This window comes from Capricornis sumatraensis, chromosome 6, assembly GCF_032405125.1.
Source record: "Capricornis sumatraensis isolate serow.1 chromosome 6, serow.2, whole genome shotgun sequence".
Classification (NCBI taxonomy): domain Eukaryota; kingdom Metazoa; phylum Chordata; class Mammalia; order Artiodactyla; family Bovidae; genus Capricornis; species Capricornis sumatraensis.
In genome coordinates, this window is record NC_091074.1 from 84,271,734 (window position 1) to 84,289,505 (window position 17,772).

At 39.6% G+C, this 17,772-nt stretch overlaps 1 protein-coding gene across 3 annotated transcripts in view; it reads left to right on the forward strand.

The window, feature by feature from the left end:
- The window catches only part of NFX1 (nuclear transcription factor, X-box binding 1), a 63,440-nt gene that overhangs the window by 13,711 nt on the left and 31,957 nt on the right, over positions 1-17,772 (forward strand). For all 3 annotated transcript variants that reach the window (XM_068974094.1, XM_068974097.1, XM_068974096.1), the window contains exons 3-9: positions 87-245; positions 1,598-1,675; positions 5,242-5,347; positions 8,081-8,152; positions 9,707-9,846; positions 13,123-13,222; positions 13,306-13,523. In XM_068974094.1, coding sequence (XP_068830195.1) covers positions 87-245; positions 1,598-1,675; positions 5,242-5,347; positions 8,081-8,152; positions 9,707-9,846; positions 13,123-13,222; positions 13,306-13,523 — 873 coding nt within the window. The remainder of the gene's footprint in view (positions 1-86; positions 246-1,597; positions 1,676-5,241; positions 5,348-8,080; positions 8,153-9,706; positions 9,847-13,122; positions 13,223-13,305; positions 13,524-17,772) is intronic.

Sequence of the window (17,772 nt, forward strand, 5' to 3'; positions counted from 1 at the left end):
AGAAACTTTACAGATGCCTTGCTGATCCTTGGTTGACTAAGGACTGTTTTTCTGTGTTTGAGTTTCTCTGTTTTGTTTTTAAACAGGTTCTCTGATTGAACAGCTCACCACAGAAAACTACGAGTGCATGGTGTGCTGTGAGCTGGTCCGTGTCACCGCCCCAGTGTGGAGCTGTCAGAGCTGTTACCATGTGTTTCATTTGAGCTGCATAAAGAAATGGGCCAGGTCTCCAGCATCTCAGGCAGGTCAGTCATTTCTCTCTTCTGAGTAGTTTTCCTCAAATATTTGGTATGTTCAGGTTTAATTCTCCTTGAGTATTTTATCTGCAGGGAGAGTATGTTGTCCTGAGCACATATTTTGGGTGACCATTATTAAGCTATAAATCTTAAACCAGCTAAACATAACACATTAAAATATACTTAAGGTACAACATAATCAGTGGCTTTTACTGAAAATGTTTGTTTTATCCAAATAGCAACTATAGAGAACAGCTTTTTAAAAATTGAGGTATAGTTTATATACAATGTTACGTAACTTTCAGGTATACAGCATAGCTATTCTCAATTTTTAAAGGTTATATTCCGTTTATAGTTACTATGAAATATTGGCTATATTTCTTGTGTTGTACTGTAGATTCTTGTGTTGTACTATAGATCCTTGTAGCTTATTCATTAGAAAAGATTTCTTGTACAGTTTGCTTTAGAAAATTTATAGAAAGCAATATTTAATTTACTCTTAGGATTTTGAATTTGCTATAGCTTTAACAAATCTTCTCCATAGTATTTTGTGGACTTTTCCTGAAGTTATAGTAATATTTAGGGATAATGCAAATATTATTAATTATATATGCTTTCTGAACTTTGGCTCTCCTAATTTAAAACATTTGGGTTTTCCTGCACGTATGCAAGTTTTTTGGGGCTTCCCTGGTAGCTCAGGTGGTAAAGAATCACCTGCAATGCAAGAGATCCCAGTTTGATTCCTGGGTTGGGAAGATCCCCTGGAAAAGGGATAGGCTACCCACTCTAGTATTCTTGGGCAGGATAATGCGAGTATTATTAATAATATATGCTTTCTGAACTTTGGTGCTTCTAATTGAAAACATTTGGGTTTTCCTGCATGTACTCAAGTATTTTGTCCTACCTTTTTTTTTCAAACCAAGGTTCAGATGATTACTTTGCTATTGAAAGTAATAGAACATTCTCCCACAAAATAAAAAGTCAATTTTATGAAATGCTGGAAATGTTAACTAAGACCATGGTGATAATCATACTGTAATATATAAATGAGTCACATCAATGCGCTGTGCACCTTAAGCTCACACAGTGTTATGTGCTGATTCTATCTCAATTTTAAAAAGTAGGATGAAATGCATACCTACTTTATTCACAGTATTTGAAGTCCTTATAAATATAAGCCTAGATCCAATATTTAAGCAAAGCATTCAGTATTGTGAATTTGTTTCTTTAAAGTCTGATCCTTAACATGGAAACTACTACCACTGCTTAGGTATCAATGGCTTTCTATAGATTTAAAATGTTTTAAATTACATGTGGTTTGTAAGGAATTTATTTTTATTTCCTCTCATTTTTCTTGACAGATGGCCAGAGCGGTTGGAGATGCCCTGCATGTCAGAATGTTTCTGCACATGTTCCTAATACCTATACTTGCTTCTGTGGTGAGTTTTTTTGTTTTTTTTAACATACAGTGATGTGTTTTGCTTTCACTTTGTGCATTGCGCCTTATTTCCCAGCACAGGAGAGGCGGTGTGCTGGGCATGCTTTAGAAGTTACTAACGAGACTTCAGAGCTACGGCGTCTGTAAGACATTGCATGCATGTGGTCTGCACACAGCCAGAGTCACAGGCCTTTGTGTTCTTGGCACACTGTTCTGGAGATAGGCCTTCTCATCATGCCCACCAGATCTCCTTGGTCTTCTCTTTAGATCAGAGCTGATCAGATGGCAGAAGTGGGTACAGGTTGCTTCTCGCCTCTAACTGTAACTCACTTTGAAATTCTAGATTTGAATAACAGGAATGAAGAGTAGTGTGAAGTGTACTTTATTTAATCCAAGAAATCAGTCATTGGCCTTTATAATAAAGAGAGATTTTCTGTAAGCCAGCATTACAAACTCTGTATCCTTCTGCTCTTCCTCTTTATGGAATGCTTCTTCCTGTTTTGGAATAGCTTGGTTCTTCCATGTGTTAGGAAAAACACTGTTTGTGATCCAGATGCTTGTATCTGTTGCTAACATATTTCCTACATGTCTTTTCTCTCTCTCTCCCTCCTGCCTGTCTTTTAATGGCTAGACTTTACCACCTGATGGATAGGGAAGCCTGGTGTGCTGCAGTCCATGGGGTCGCAAAGAGTCAGACACAACTGAGCGACTGAACTGAACTTACCATCTGGCTGTTGATTTCTCAGATTATATTTCTTAACCATTTTTCTCCCTCCTTTAACTACTTCATTTTTACTTCTGTCCTCATTACCTCTCTGAAACTGTATTCGGAAGTCATCGATGACTCCCTTCCTAACCAAATTCAGGGCTGATTTTATAAATTCTTAAATTTTTTGGCCACTCAGCAGCCCTTTTTACTTTTGACCATTCGCTTCTTGAAATGACTAGCTCTGTTTCTTTTCTGCTTGCCCTCCTTTTTCTGATTAATTTGCTCACATTTTTCTTTTCTTGTTAGTTAACTGCCAGCTTCCACCAAGAGTTGGTCACTGACCATCAACAGTTTTTCACTTCTAGACTCAACCTCTTTGTGAACTCAGCTATCTTCTTTTCTTTAAATCCTCATCCACTGTTTCATTCAAGATCTTAGCCCAGCCGTCCTCTTCCAAAGAAAACCTCCATTTCTCATCTCCCCTCCCACTTTGGCCACTCTTATCCAATTCTGCTGGTCTCATGTTTCATTGCGAAAATCTGAGGCTCAGTAGATACTGAATTAGTATTAGTTGAAGGAATGAATATTCTTGAATGTACTCCCGGAAAGGCAGCAAGAGATCAATTGTAAATTGGACAATTAAGACCAATATCAAGGCTTAATTATTTTAAAGGATTTTTAAACATGAAGCACCATGATGAGATTTAAAATCTTGTTAAAGCCTTCACTGACAAACTGTGTATGAGAACCTAAGAAGGTAAAAGAATGTAAGGGTGAAGGTCAAGATGATCTGAGTGACTTTATTGAGAACTTACTAACGTACCAGGCACCATGAAGAAACAGAGGAATGAGACTATTAATTGACTTCCCAGAGGTTAGAGGCTAAGATTTAAGACACAATTAACTTGCTGTTCTACTTGAAGTACAGAGCCTGTGGCTTCTGGCTGGATGATAAAGGGGGCCTTCATGAAGGAGGTGATATTAAAGGGGCTTGGAAATGGGCTTGGAAACTAGGTTTAAAACCAACAAGGCTTAGAGTCTGTTGTGAGGAGTCATCCAGTTATGGAGCCCAGGGTCTGTGAAGGTGGAGGAGTAAGAGATGACTGGAAAGGTAGGGGGGACTTCTTCATGCCAGGCCTAGATGTTGGGACTTCATTTATCAGGCTGTGGGAAGCCACTGAGGACATTAAAGTGATTCTTTATGAAGATCAGTCTGGCGGCAATGAGTAAAGTATTTTGGGACCTAAAGAGTTTGGGGACTTATAATAACTCAGGTGAAGAATGGTGAAAGTCTGGAATGGGTTTTAGAGTGGGACAGAAAGGAAAGAGTGTAAAATTTCAAAGGTAAACAGGAATTAACAACAGTGGGAAAGGAAGGAACCCAAACGTGGCTCCAGAGTTTCACGCTTTTGGAAATGGTGATACCAAGAACAGAAACGGGCAGGTCAGGAGAACCAGGTTTGGTGGAGACAAGTGAATTCAATTTAGAAATGTTGAGTTGGAGGAGTAAGACAACCAGTGAAAGGTGTTCTACAGGAAGTGAGGAATATTTGAAGAAAGATCAGGATTTAGGGATGATAGTCGCACTTGAGAGCAATAGATGAGACACTAGTAGGTGAAAGGGTAATGAGGGAAAAGAAGTCGATAATGCAGAACCCTGGCAGGTGAAGGGGAAAGAACCACGTTTTAGAGTCAGGGAAGGAGGTGGGGCCATTGGAAGATGTAGGAGAAAACGTGGGCACCATGTTGAAGCAAGAAAGCACAGAGTCAGGGAGGTTTTTCTGATAGTGTGGAGATGAGGTTCTGGCCAGTAGAGGAGGAGCAGGAGTTGAGGTGGAGGGAGACGCAGTGGGAGGTACACTGTGCAGGAAAATTGACAAGATTTGGTGATTAAACAGAATATAGAAAAAGGAGGATGACTCTAGTTTTTGAGTTTGTGAGACTCTTGACCGTGATGGTGTCACTAACAGAAGCAGGGACCCCTGAAGAGGTTGGGGCCTAAGAAGAAAGATGCCGACTTAGTAGATACATAGGCAGTTTGAACGACTGAAACCTCAAGCATGGATGTTCAGCAGACAGACAGACATGTGGGGCTGAAACTGCGGATTCAGGGCAATGTAGAAAACAAAGATTTAGGACTCATTGGCCTTTAGGTGTATTGAACCTCACAGAAATGAACAAGATTTCTGAAAGAGACAGGCAGGAGAGAAAAGCAGAGGCCAAGGATCAGGAATTGGCTTCATTTAGGGTGTAAATTGCCCAAGTGAGAATGAATTCCTCAAGGTCGAGGGGCAGTCCCATGCCTCTCAGTTTTACTCTTCTGCCCATGCACTGAGTTCGTGTAAGAGGCTTACTAAAGATTGTTTGAGTGATTTGATTATAAAACTGTAACCCTTTTATGCCTGTGTTACAACTTTAGAATAGGCAAGTTCCTACTACGCAGGGGAGCCTCCGTTCTTTCCATCACTGCTGCCTCCCCGCCAGTGCTGTCTTCGCCTATTTCCTCTCTCTGGTTCTTAAAGTAGATACTCCGCTGTCAGTTCAAAGACCCATTTATAGAAGGACTTATTTTAAAGGATTGTTTTTAAAATCTTAGATTAAATTAGTGAAAGTGACATATTCATAAGTAAAAATGACTAGTTTGTCTTTTCCAGGTAATCCCAACTTTATCATACTCGGTAAAGCTTTTGACAAGTAACATTACATTCAACTTTTTATTTGAGGATAATGTGTTTATTGAACTAATGAAAACCTCACTTACGTTTCATACTGTCTGGTTATATTGTGTGATTTCACTGAAGTCTACGGGATAACAGTTGAAATTAATACCATTAACTCTCTGATCCGATATATTTTAGGCAAGGTAAAGAATCCTGAATGGAGCAGAAATGAAATTCCACATAGTTGTGGTGAAGTCTGTAGAAAGAAACAGCCTGGCCAGGACTGCCCACATTCCTGTAACCTGTAAGTTGGAACTCTAGACTCCTGGGGATGAGCACTTGCTGTGTGCCAGGTACTCTACAAAAGTTGACTCGCTGAATCCTAACCATAGCCCAGTGATGTATAGATATTTATCATCTCCATTTTACAGATGAGAAAAGAAATGAACCATAATAAACAGTTGATCAGTTACAAATCAATTTCTACAGACTGACTTCAGATGTAGGTTTAATTCCTGTGTTCATCACTTAACAGTTATGTGATGTTGGACAAATTACTTCTCTGAGCCTCAGTGTCTGAACCTGCAAGGTAATAATGATATGATCAAAACTAGTTGCAGAGTTCTATGAATATTAAATTAACACACTTAAGAGGCTTGGCCCAGAGCCTGGCACATGGTAAGTGGTCAAAAATGGTAACACTTGCTTTTATCACCCAAATCTAAGAGTAATACAGACACCAGAGTGTTGCTTCTGCTGTTATCTAGTTTTCTGTTGCAGGAACAGGAGTTGGATCAGAGGTCTTGTGATCACCATGTGGGGGTGGTGCTGGGGACCGTCAGTGGGAGAGCTGTTTAGACTGGTCTAAACAGCATGGTCTGCCATCTGCTGGGCAGTCAGCCCCTCCTCTTCCTTTGACTGCTTTCCTAGATCAGAATCCAGAGACTCATCTATTCCTTCCCTCAGTTGGCATTTTGAGTAAATTCAGTAAAAAAAAATTAACCCTTGCATGAATTATCTTTCCGAAGCCTTCAATAGAAATGGGCCCCTGTTGTGACTATCAGAGGACACCAACTGTGATGCAGACCAGATGGTCAGTCATTAAAGGAGCATTTTAAAACACAAGCGCCCAGTCCCTGCCTCAGAGCAGTTAAACCAGAATCTCCTGGGGTTGGGTCTAAGCTTTGTAGTATTTTTTGTTTGTTTTTTTAAAAATTTTATTTAATTGAAGGATAATTGCTTTACAATATTGTGTTGGCTTCTGCCATACATCAACATGCATCAGTCATAGGTACACATGTCCCCTCCCTCTTGAACCTCCCTCCCTTCTCCCAACCCATCCGACCCCTCTAGATTGTCACAGAGCACTGGTGTGAGCTCCCTGGGTCATACAGCAAATTCCCGCTGGCTGGCTGTTTCTCTTGTGGTAGTGTATATATTTCCATGTTACCTTCTCTGTGTGTTCCACCCTCTCCTTCCCGCTCTGTCCACAAGTCTGGTCTCTGTCTGCATCTCCATTGCTGCCCTCTAAATAGGTTCATCAGTAACATCTTTCTAGATTCCATATATGCATTAAGATACAGTATTTGTTTCTCTCTTTCTAACTTACTTCACTCTGTGTAATAGGCTCTAGGGTCATCCATCTCACTGGAACTGACTCAAATGCATTCTAAGCATTGTAGTTGTAAAAGCTTTCCAAGTGATTCTAATACGGAGCACTGTTGTGAACCATTACTCTTTAAGTCCAGGGATTAAGTCCAGGCCTCGGATGTTTGAAATAACCTGGAATCGTCCACACCTGACCAACAGTTTGTCTCGCAGTGTAAAGTTATGTAAATGTCCAGCCATGAAAATAATTTCATCTGAAAGTGTTCAGGCATATCATATGGAATGTAGCTATTGAATAATGATACTCATCCTTAAAGAACCATGCTTAATCTTAGTCTTCTGTGGTTCAGTCTGTCCAAATGGGTAACCTTAGGAGACTGGGCACATGTTTCTAGATTGTTTTCAGTGTTTAAAACTGATTTAGTAATTATTATTACTGATTTAGGAGTTACATTAAAAAATCCACTCAGGCACACCTGATGTTTATAGCAAATTCTGGTACCTACTTGATGAATTCAACTCGTCTCTGATTGGCTTGTAACTCCCGAAGGATTGTGATTTGCCATCACGTAGATGCTACCTCCTCCCACCTCCCCTGCCAAGTTCTCAAAATGTTTTAAATAGTGATATTTCTGTGTAATTACCAGGGGTGTCTGCTTTGAAGAGGGTAGTATTTGTTTAAATATATCCATTTTGTTATTTTTTTCCTTTGGTCTCTTTTTATCATAGCTCCTATTAAAAAAAGTTCTGTTCAGAGGCCTGATTCTGACCTACAGCATATCATTGAGCCCAGTCCTTTCCACAAGTTCCTCTCCCCTTTGCTACTCACCAGCAGGCCTCCCCTCACCCTCGCCTTCTTTTCACTGTTTGCGTTGTTAGCCCATAACCTGTTAGCACTTCACTAGCGGATGAGAACATGTCTGTACTTCTCATGGACCTAGCAGATTTGAGGTCTGTTACGCTGAACAGGGAAGCCTGCCGTGCTGCATTCCATGGGGCCGCAAAGAGCTGGACACGACTGAGTGACTAAACTGAACGGAACTGAACATTGATTGAGTTCTGATCTTCTAAAGGACTCTATTGACCATCCTGAGTGGCCACCTCTTTATCCCTACACACTGCACTAAGTGGGCCGAGACCATATTTAGAAATGCTTTCTTTGACTGGTCAGACCCAAATAAGACCAATATTTTGACCTGGGCTTTTCTTTTCTGGTTAAATATTCTAAAATGGTACTGCTATCAATCCTTTCTATATAAAAACATTGTTGGTGTCTTTGTTTAAATAGTTCATCAACTTTAGGTAAATACTAAAACATTTCATAGTAAGTTTATTTGCTGCCATATTCACAGTCAGGCTCAGTTGGGGCAGCTTTGTTCAGGGTTGGATACATAAATGTGATTTATTCATCAAAACTTTTCTTTTTTAGTCTGTGCCATCCAGGACCTTGCCCACCCTGTCCTGCCTTTATGACTAAAACATGTGAATGTGGACGGACCAGGTAAAGTTAGACTTGTACTCCAAAAGAAGACTTCCATTTCCACACTGATGGTTTATGTATGAATTTCTAAAATGAAAGATTAGTAGGTAGGTGCAAATAGTATTTATTTACTATCATTAATACATGGTAGGTGTAAATAGTGCTTTTCTGTAAATAGTAAATCCTGTGCTGCCTTAATCCTGTTTTGCACTCTTTTAAGTGATTAAAAAGTTATAAACAGTGAGATTATCATTTTAAGTGAAATACTATGGGACTTTTTTCTTAACATCTTCAGTGGATGAAAGAAGGTTCAGCAGGCAAGGATCATTTATCTGTGCCTACCGTAATATCTGGTGTCTAGGGGGTTTTCAGTGAATATTGTTGAAAGAAAGAATAAGTGGCCCCCAGAGCCCACCCTCTTTTCATTACAGTGCAAGTTATGCTCAATCAGTGCAGGGACCATTGGTAGCTGCATAGCTGTGGAGTGCCTCTGAGGTCCAGTGAAGACCGTACAGTGATTCCTGAACCACAAGATGAGATGGAATAGTGCGGATTTTTCAGTGATAAACATAAGTGTTTACTGAACTTACAAGAGTAGCAGTGTAGCCTGAGAGTCACATGCAAGGCCTTCTGGTCAGAAAGCCCAGGTCAGATTTGGGCTCTGCCACTAACTAGTTGTTGACCTGGGCAAGTTGCTGTCTCCTGCTGAGCCTCATTTTTCTTATCTTCTTATGGTAGAAATAATAATGTCTTCCTCAATTGGTTGATATTAGCTGTGAGGCTGAGCACTGGAAACTGACCATGTATGTATGTAACAGTGACTTTTTAAAACAAAATGCATAGCTGAAGTGAGAGTAGTGGAATAGAATAGAACTTTTTGTGGGAGAGTAGATTGCAAGCTCTAAACCATTGCCCTGAAAAGAAACCTGAAGACAATTGTGTAAGAGCAGTGGCCTCATATCCTTCTCTGGCTAATAGGTCAGCGAAATCAGGATGTTTATTAGAACAAAGCCAGAATTATTTCCCTTCCTGAATCAAAGTCACATACAGTATGTTCTTAAGTACAATATTAACAGCTGCTGAAAATGCCAGAGTGCAGGGTCCCAGGAGAATGCCATTGTGCTTGCATCCCAGGAATATTCGTTAGAACTACATCTTCCAACTTCTCCACCCAGATCTGTAAGATACTGTGGGAGCTCCAGGCTCTTTACCGTCCTGCATGCTGCTTCAACTCAGAGGAGAAATCACAGTGTAACACATACTTAGGCCCTCAATTCCTCTCTGGCCAGAAAATAGGGGACAGAGAAGCAAAGGAGGAAAAAGAAAAGTGGAGAAAGGAAGAGTAATTGAGGGAGTGATTGGAGGAGGGAAACAGAAGTCGGAGAAATGGGGCCCAGCGAGGTTTAGTAGGTTTTGGGGAAGGGTTAGTTTAGCTGTCAAACAGGACCTCAATGTCCAACATTAGGCGGCTGCTGCTGCTGCTGCTAAGTCACTTCAGTCATGCCCGACTCTGTGCGACCCCATAGACAGCAGCCCACCAGGCTAATGCCGTCTTTATGTTTTCTCTTTTTATAGGCACACAGTTCGCTGCGGTCAGGCTGTCTCAGTTCACTGTTCTAACCCTTGTGACAATATTTTGAATTGTGGTCAGCACCACTGTGCTGAGCTGTGCCATGGGGGTCCATGCCAGCCTTGTCGGGTCGTATTGAACCAGGGTAAGTGGTGAGCACACCAGCCAGCCCTACTTAGGGACTGTTTTGGAACCTTATTTACAGTTGTATTGATGACATGGGTTTTTCTCAAGCCTGTATTCACAAAGACTCTATTAGGTCTGTTATCTTGGGTAGAAAGAACTGGAGATATATGAATGATTGGATGGTTTTCATTATTTTGGTCACATAATACTAGTATAGGTCATTGTCCTATAGAATTTGGACAGTAGGTTTTTTTTAATGCTGTTTAAAAGTAACTGCTTGGGAAATCTTTTTGCAGTAACTACTTGAAAAGGGCGCAGAAAAGGCCAAAGCAATCTTGAAAGAGAACAAATTTGAAAGACCTGATTTTAAGGCTGATAAAGTGTTAGTAATAATGACATTGTGGTTATTGGTATAAAGGTAGACTAGTAGATTCTAACAATAGAGTCCAGAAATAGACCTCAGTATATTATAGTCAGTTTATTTCAGCCAAGATATTAAGTTAATTCAGTGGGAAAAGGAGTCTTTTTACAAATGGTCCTAGAACAACTGGATGTTTATATGGGAAAAAAGTGACCCTCAACCCCAGTCTCACGCTTTACACAGACATTAATTCTATATGGATCTTGGACTTAAATGTAAAACCCAGGAACAGTTTCCAGAAGAAACTATAAAAGAATATTTTCATGACTTTGGGATCAGGCAAAGATTTCCTAGAGCAACAAAAAATGTTAAATTGAACTTTATCATATTAAGAAATTTCTTTTCAACAAAAGACAACATTAAGAAAATGAATAGATAAATCACAGATTGTATGCAGAATATTTAAGGTACCCCTTCTAAAGAAAAACAGAAAGATAGTCTCCTACAAATCAACTTGAAGAGGTACTTCACAAAAGAAAATAATTATAAATGGTCAGTAAACACATAGAAGATGCTTGACACCTTTGAACACTAGGAAACTGTAAATTAAAGGCACAGTAAGAGTAGAATAGTATAACCACTTTAAAAAACAGTCTAAGGAATCTCCCCAGTGGCCTAGTGGTTAGGATTCTGTGCTTTCACTGCCGTGGCCCAGGTTTAGTCCCTGGTCAGGGAACCTAGGTCTCACAAGCTGTGTGGTGCAGCCAAAAGGAAAAAGAGAATAGTGTAGTAGTTCCTTTAAAGGTTAAACATAGAGTTGCCATGTGACTGCAGTTCTACTCTTTGGCGTATACCCCAAGGGAAATGAAAATATATGTCTATGCAAAACTTCTAAATGAATGTTCATGGCAGCATTATTCATAATGGTCAAAATGTGGCAATAACGCAAATACCTATCAACTGATAAATGAAATAACGTGATATATCCATAAAAAGGTGTATTATTCAGCCATGAAAAGGAATAAAATATTGATACATGCTATGAAGTGGATGAACCTCCAAAATATTATACTAAGTGAAAGAAGTGAGTCTCTAAAGACCACTTACTATATGCAGTGTTTTGTTTATGGGTCCTCTGGGAAGAAGGTCCTGTTTGTTCTTAGTTCCAAGAATAGTTGTTTGCCCTCAAAGATAATATCTTAGGAAGCTGGTAAACTGACCTAATGTCCATCTTTACAGTGTGTGCTTTTTAGCTATGATTCATTCTGTATCCTTACCATTATTTTCCTTTTTATTTTCACATCTTTTATGTTCTCTTCATTTATCTCATATATTCTTATATGCTGCATTAAACCTATTTTGAGATAAGGCAGGAGTAAATGTATACTGGCAGTTTGGTCTTAGCCGTATAGATTGTCTTTGATCTGGACCATTTTTAGCTCTTAATTCATATTGGACTAAATGATACTTTTTTGTCAGATTTGTATGGATCCCAGTCTCTTCCTTTCTGTTTTTGTGTATGTAGCTGATTTTTTCAAACCCAGTTGAAGACTTTGTTTGTCCATATTATATATCTGGCGAAGTATTTAGGCCATCAGCATAGTGGCTGTATCAACTTATATTCCCACCAACAGTGTAGATGGGTTCCATTTTCTCCACACCCTCTCCAGTATTTATCTGTAGACTTTTTGTCTCAAGGTGTTTTTTAGTTTCTGTTTTGTTGAGGTTAATTTTGTTCCCTAGTATTGTCATCAGTCCTAGAGAATGTTCGTGTGTGCTTGAAAAGAATTGTCAGTTTTCTGACCCTTGATTCTTTGGTTCATAGCTATCTTATACCTCTGGAAAAAAAGAAGTCTGTTCTATTTGAGCAGACACTTAGCAAAAAAAAAAAAAAAAAGCCTGCTTGCACAGTCTCCCTGTTGCTAGGGTTTTGTTTACCAATTTGTCGATTCTGCCAATCTTGATTGCATATCCTGCACCTATAATTCATCTAATAAGTAAATCTTTATTTAATGAGTTTTAGAACAGGGAATGAAACTGCCCATGTATTTACAGGGAGAGTAAATATATATTTTAAAAATCAAGCATCTTGGTTAATATCTTTATTGATAAAAAGTTTTCATTATAAGCTAAAAATGTAAAGTGACCCTTATCAGAAAAATTATCTAAATTGATGAAATTTAGTCCTTACCAGACTTTGTTACATATTAGTTAGAAACCAACTCTTCTTGTTTGCTTTGAAAATAACTCCCTAAGGGCAGCACATAAAGCAGCCCATTATTTCTTCAACCGACAGAAAAATCTATAGATATTAGGCTGAGTTCTCTGTATAGTCAATAAAAGTCTCAAGTTCTTTGAAACACTTTTTACTCAGTATCAGGACTCAGACATGTTTACTTCAAATTTAACAATAGTAGAATACAGATTAGTAAGGATTTATATTGTATCTATCTTAAAGTTTCTTTTTAGCAGCAGACACTTTTCCTAAGCACCTTATGTGAACCCCAAGATACGAAGTATTAAATCTATGCTGCTTGGTTGAAATGAGGGTGGAATCCAGTCATCAATGCCTCCATAATTATCCCGTTTAGCTTCCATCTTCTGTGACATCTCCATAGGACCCCAGGGAGCCTCCTGATCCATGGTTTCCAACCATGGCCTTATGGAGCAGTCTGTTTCACTTTAATGCTCATGTTGAGGTGTGCTACAGGTGTACCATGAGATGTGTTAAAATTAACAAAACCTTCTAAATTTTTTTCCTATGGTAGAGCTCTTAGGTGGGGCTTAGAGCTGCTGTATAAGCCACATTTACTTCTGTGCCAGGTCTGATCAACAGTAGTGAGTAGGATTTTGTGTCTTCTTATAGATTGCTTAGAGTATTTTAAGCACTTGTGCAGATTACTAATCTTTCATTTTTGAAATTGTGTCTTCAAGTATGCTACTGTGGCAGCACTTCCCGAGATGTGTTATGTGGAACAGACATAGGAAAGTCTGATGGATTTGGGGACTTTGGCTGTTTAAAGATATGTGGCAAGTAAGGTTTTACGTTTTTCTCAGTTACAATAAAGCTGTATTTAATGCAACAGTTCTGTAATAATGTGTTGTTTTTCTTAACAGGGACTTGAAATGTGGGAACCATACGTGTTCTCAAGTGTGTCACCCTCAGCCCTGCCAGCCATGCCCACGGCTTCCCCAGCTGGTGCGCTATTGCCCTTGTGGGCAAACTCCTCTCAGCCAGTTGCTGGAACTTGGAAGTAGTGGTCGGAAGACATGCATGGATCCTGTGCCTTCATGTGGAAAAGTGTGCGGCAAGCCTCTGCCTTGTGGTTCCCTAGGTAACTAGTGGGCGGAAAGTTTCTTTAAAATGTAAATGTAAATATTTGGCAGCAGTGAGTACTTAAACAAAATAGTATTTAATTCCAATTACAGTATCAGAGGTTTTTCTAAATAATATGATCAGATTTGTGTGGTTACTTTTTCTTTCCTTCTCAAAATATACTTGTGGAAGCTCACATTTGCCCGAATGATCTTTCTATTAGTAATTCAGGTGTTGCCAACTCAGGACAGTTGTGGTTAGATATTGTTTTGTTGGGGGGGTGGGAGGGGGAGGTTGGGGTGTTTATGATTTCTCTTAGCAGCCTATACTAGTATGAATGCCAGGTATCCTTTTAGTAATTTAGGGTTCGGCAAGTGTTTAGAAGCATTTTCGTATAATAGAAACATTTTAACTGGGTGAGGCGTTTTAAGAACTGAAATTTTAAGTGCACTTAAACTTTATTCATTTGAACCACTCAGGAAACATCTTTCTCTTCAGATAGGTTTCCCATCTAACTGAGAATAACACCTCCTGAAACTCATTTTGAAGAGACGTTTTTCTAAAATTTACATTACCTTCTTTCTTTGAATAGAGGTTACTGAAGATAATTTCTTTCCCCTTATTTGACTGAATCATCATTTCCCTGAACCTCAGTTATTGTATTCTATTGAATACACTGATTCCCTCTGGGCTTGCTGAGTTTTTTCAGGTATTTCCCCATAGCAAGGTGCAGTTTGACTGTTTTACTTAATTGTTAAACCTTTTGGTTGTTTATTTTCTTGTGAATGCTTTCAGTATGCCCATCTGCCTACCTTTAGTGACTGTCCGTTTCTTCTGACTTGTGGGCTTCTGATTACTTGGATATAGAAACCAGAAAAGTTTTGTTGAGATTAGCTATAAAGCAATAGACTGAGCTTCTGACTGATACTTTCTGAGGCAGTCCTTGGGATGTCCTTGGGATATATGCATGTACAGTTTTACAGTGAGTTGGCAAAAAGCTGCATATTTAGAAAAATGAACCTGAGCAATTGGGTCTGTATAAAAGAGGTGTTCCTGTAACTATCTGTGGTAAAGATAGACTCTTTTAAGTTTGGCTTCCATTTTTCCAAGAAGAAAGATTTCACATTTCTTCCAAGTACCAGTAGGAGCACCCTACCTAATTCCTATTCTCAATCTGACTTTAAAATTATGTAGAGAGAAGAAATGCCCTTTTCTCTTATTTTAATACATTTTAACCTCGTCAGGAAAATCAGTTGTCTATTGCTTCTCTGTGCCTACCAGGAAAATGTATCTTCAGATAAGCCCTGTGAAACAGAGATCAAATGACTTGCAAATCCAGAGAGACAGTAAAGATCTTCCCATTTCAGAAAGCACATGGGTCAGTTTCGTAAGAGCTTCGTATGTGACTAGATATCCTGCCCTGATGCTCAGATAGCTCGTTGGCATGGAAAGAAAGAGGAAATGTGAAATGGGTACTGCAGAGGGCCTTGAGCAAGAGGAGGACAGTAACTGTCAGTATGAGCAGACCTGGGGGTGGGACAAGACCCGCTCAGGAGTTTCAAGAGTAACTGCTAAACTTCGGCAGAGTTCTAATCATGGAAAGCTTTTAAGGAGCTAGGTGAGTTGGATTGAGAAGCTCCAAGAAAAGCCTATAACTAGCGGTAACAGTGGATCTCATGTTTATTCAGGCCTGGCTTATCTACAGAAATCTTGTTTAGGTCCATTAGTATCTCACCCAGTAGGAAATTTCCATCCTAGTCACATAGCTTTAGTACAAAAGACTAGGTGGTATTCTGCTTTCGGGATGGTAGCCTGAGGAGCAAAAAAGCAAAGCTGGGGAAAACAATTTTTAAAAAAAGCAAGCAACCATTTAAAGTCTCTGGAAACTGTCCTGCACACATAACTCCAATGAAAAAATTTATATTGAAGAAAACCTACTAAAACTGAGTTAAGAACAGCAAGAGTCTGTGTTGTCTGAATCACAACCTACTCCCTCCTTCCCTGCCCCTTCCCAAATCAGCTCAACTAAAGGATGGGTGTGCCCAAGAAATCAGGGCTTCATCCACCCTCAGTTCCCAGTCAAGGGTTACTTGCTAGGAGGAGCAGACCATCAGCATTTCTTATCCCCCCAACTCCAAGTTGAAAAGGCTAAACTTCTAGTAAGCACAACTGCCAGGTTTGGGGTTCCCTTCCTCCATACTGGGCAATGGCACCCCACTCCAGTACTCTTGCCTGGAAAATCCCATGGACGGAGGAGCCTGGTAGGCTGCAGTCCATGGGGTCGCTAAGAGTCGGGCACAACTGAGCGACTTCACTTTCACTTTCACTCCTCCATACTGGTCACACATAGATTGGAAGCCCTATTCCAGTCACAACAGGCAGGAGTACTGGGGCCTCAGTCACCGTCACCCCCGTTCATTTGCAGGGCAGAGGTTTCACAGCGTGAGACACGAGCCAAGAAAACTAGAGGCTGTTGTCGCACCCAGCACCCAGTGACTGAGTGACCTTTTCCAGCGGGAGAGACAGTCCATAAGGAAAGAGAGCTCCAAAATATGCCCTAAAGGAACTGAGTTTAATTTGAAAGAGAGTGTGGAGAAGTCAGACCTAACGGCCCTTTCGAAAACAATAGTTCCTCTTAATTAAGAGCAACAAGCTGAACTATAGGCCACCTAGTTCACCAGAGAGAAGCAGGGAAGGAGATACCAAGGGGAACCATCCTGGGGTCAGAACAAACTTCATAGACTTGCCTCAAAGACTACCTCTGCCCAGATTTTATTGGATCAGACTGCTTGAGCAATTTATGCCCCGGGACGCTAGTGAAGCCTCAGAACTGAATGTAATACTAAGAGAGGCGGCCAGCTTATCAGAAGGATCAGGGAAAGAGACGGTCAAAGAGAATCCTGCTGACACCATTGTCTTCCCAAGGTGACAGTACACATGCCTAGGGTTGTGCCATCAAAAGAATGACACCAGTGTCTTTGTACTGTGATAGACATAGACTTCACTAAAATAGCCTAGTGAGCAAGCAGACAGCCTGTGAAAAGAGGACGCAGTATCCAGAGTTACTGCAAACAGCAGATTGCCAAAAACGTTCAGTTTCCAACAAAAAAATCACAAAGTATGCAAACAGAAAAAAAACCCCATGGGTAACAGAAACTTTCAGTTTTCTGTGACAGTGATCAGTGTCAGATTTAAAGCTGTCAAGGTAGCCGTTATGAATACATTCAAAGAACTAAAGGAAACCATGCTTGAAGAGTTAAAGAAAGGTACAAAGGCAGTGTTTCGTCAAACAGAGTATCAGTAAAGAGATAGAAATTATAAAAATAGAACCCAAAGGAAAATCTGGAGTTGAAAAGTCCAGTAATTAAAATTAAAAATTCATCAAAGGTACTCAGCAGTAAATTTGAGCTGGCAGAAGAAAGGATCAATAAATGTGAAGACAGATCTGTGTTAGAGAGATAATATAATCCCAAAAACATAGAGAAGATGAATAAAAATGAATAGTGCCTCGGAGAAACATGGGACACCTTTAAGCACATCAGGAGAATGGTGAAGCACCAGGAGAGGAGAAAGGAGCAGACAGATATTCAAATGCTGGTGGGAAACTTTTCACATTTATTGAAAGACATTAATTTGCACATCCAAGAAACTCAGAAACTCCATAGGATAAATTCCAAGGCACATAGTGAAAGTGCTGAAGGCCAAAGACAAGGACAAAAAGCAAGTTTGAAAGCAGCAAGAGAAAAATGACACATTACATACTAGGGAACCACTATAAGATTCACAGGTGACTGCTCATCAGAAACAGTGGAGAACACTATCACAAGAGGGAGACAGTGAGACGTCCTATTCAAAGTGCTGAAAGAAAAAAATTACCAACCAAGAGTCTTATATGCAGCAAGTCTTTCAAAAGTGAAAAAATCAAGAGTTCTCTGCTAGCAGATCTACTTTACAGTAAATACTAAAGAGAGGCCTTCAGGCTGATACATGTAAATCCACAAGAAAAAACAAAGTAAAGTTAATTACATAATCATAAAAGAAAGTATAAGTGCATATTTCTTCTTTCTCAAGTGATTTTAAAAGCGATAGTATAAAATAATATATATATAATTGTGTCATTCGGTCTATAATATATAGAAATATATCTGACAATAACAGCACAAAGGGAGTAGGTGGAATTAAGGTTGTATTGCAGTTAAAGAACTGATACCAGATGGTAACTCAGATCTTCAGGAACAAATAAAACCAGTAACAGTAAATAAGATAAA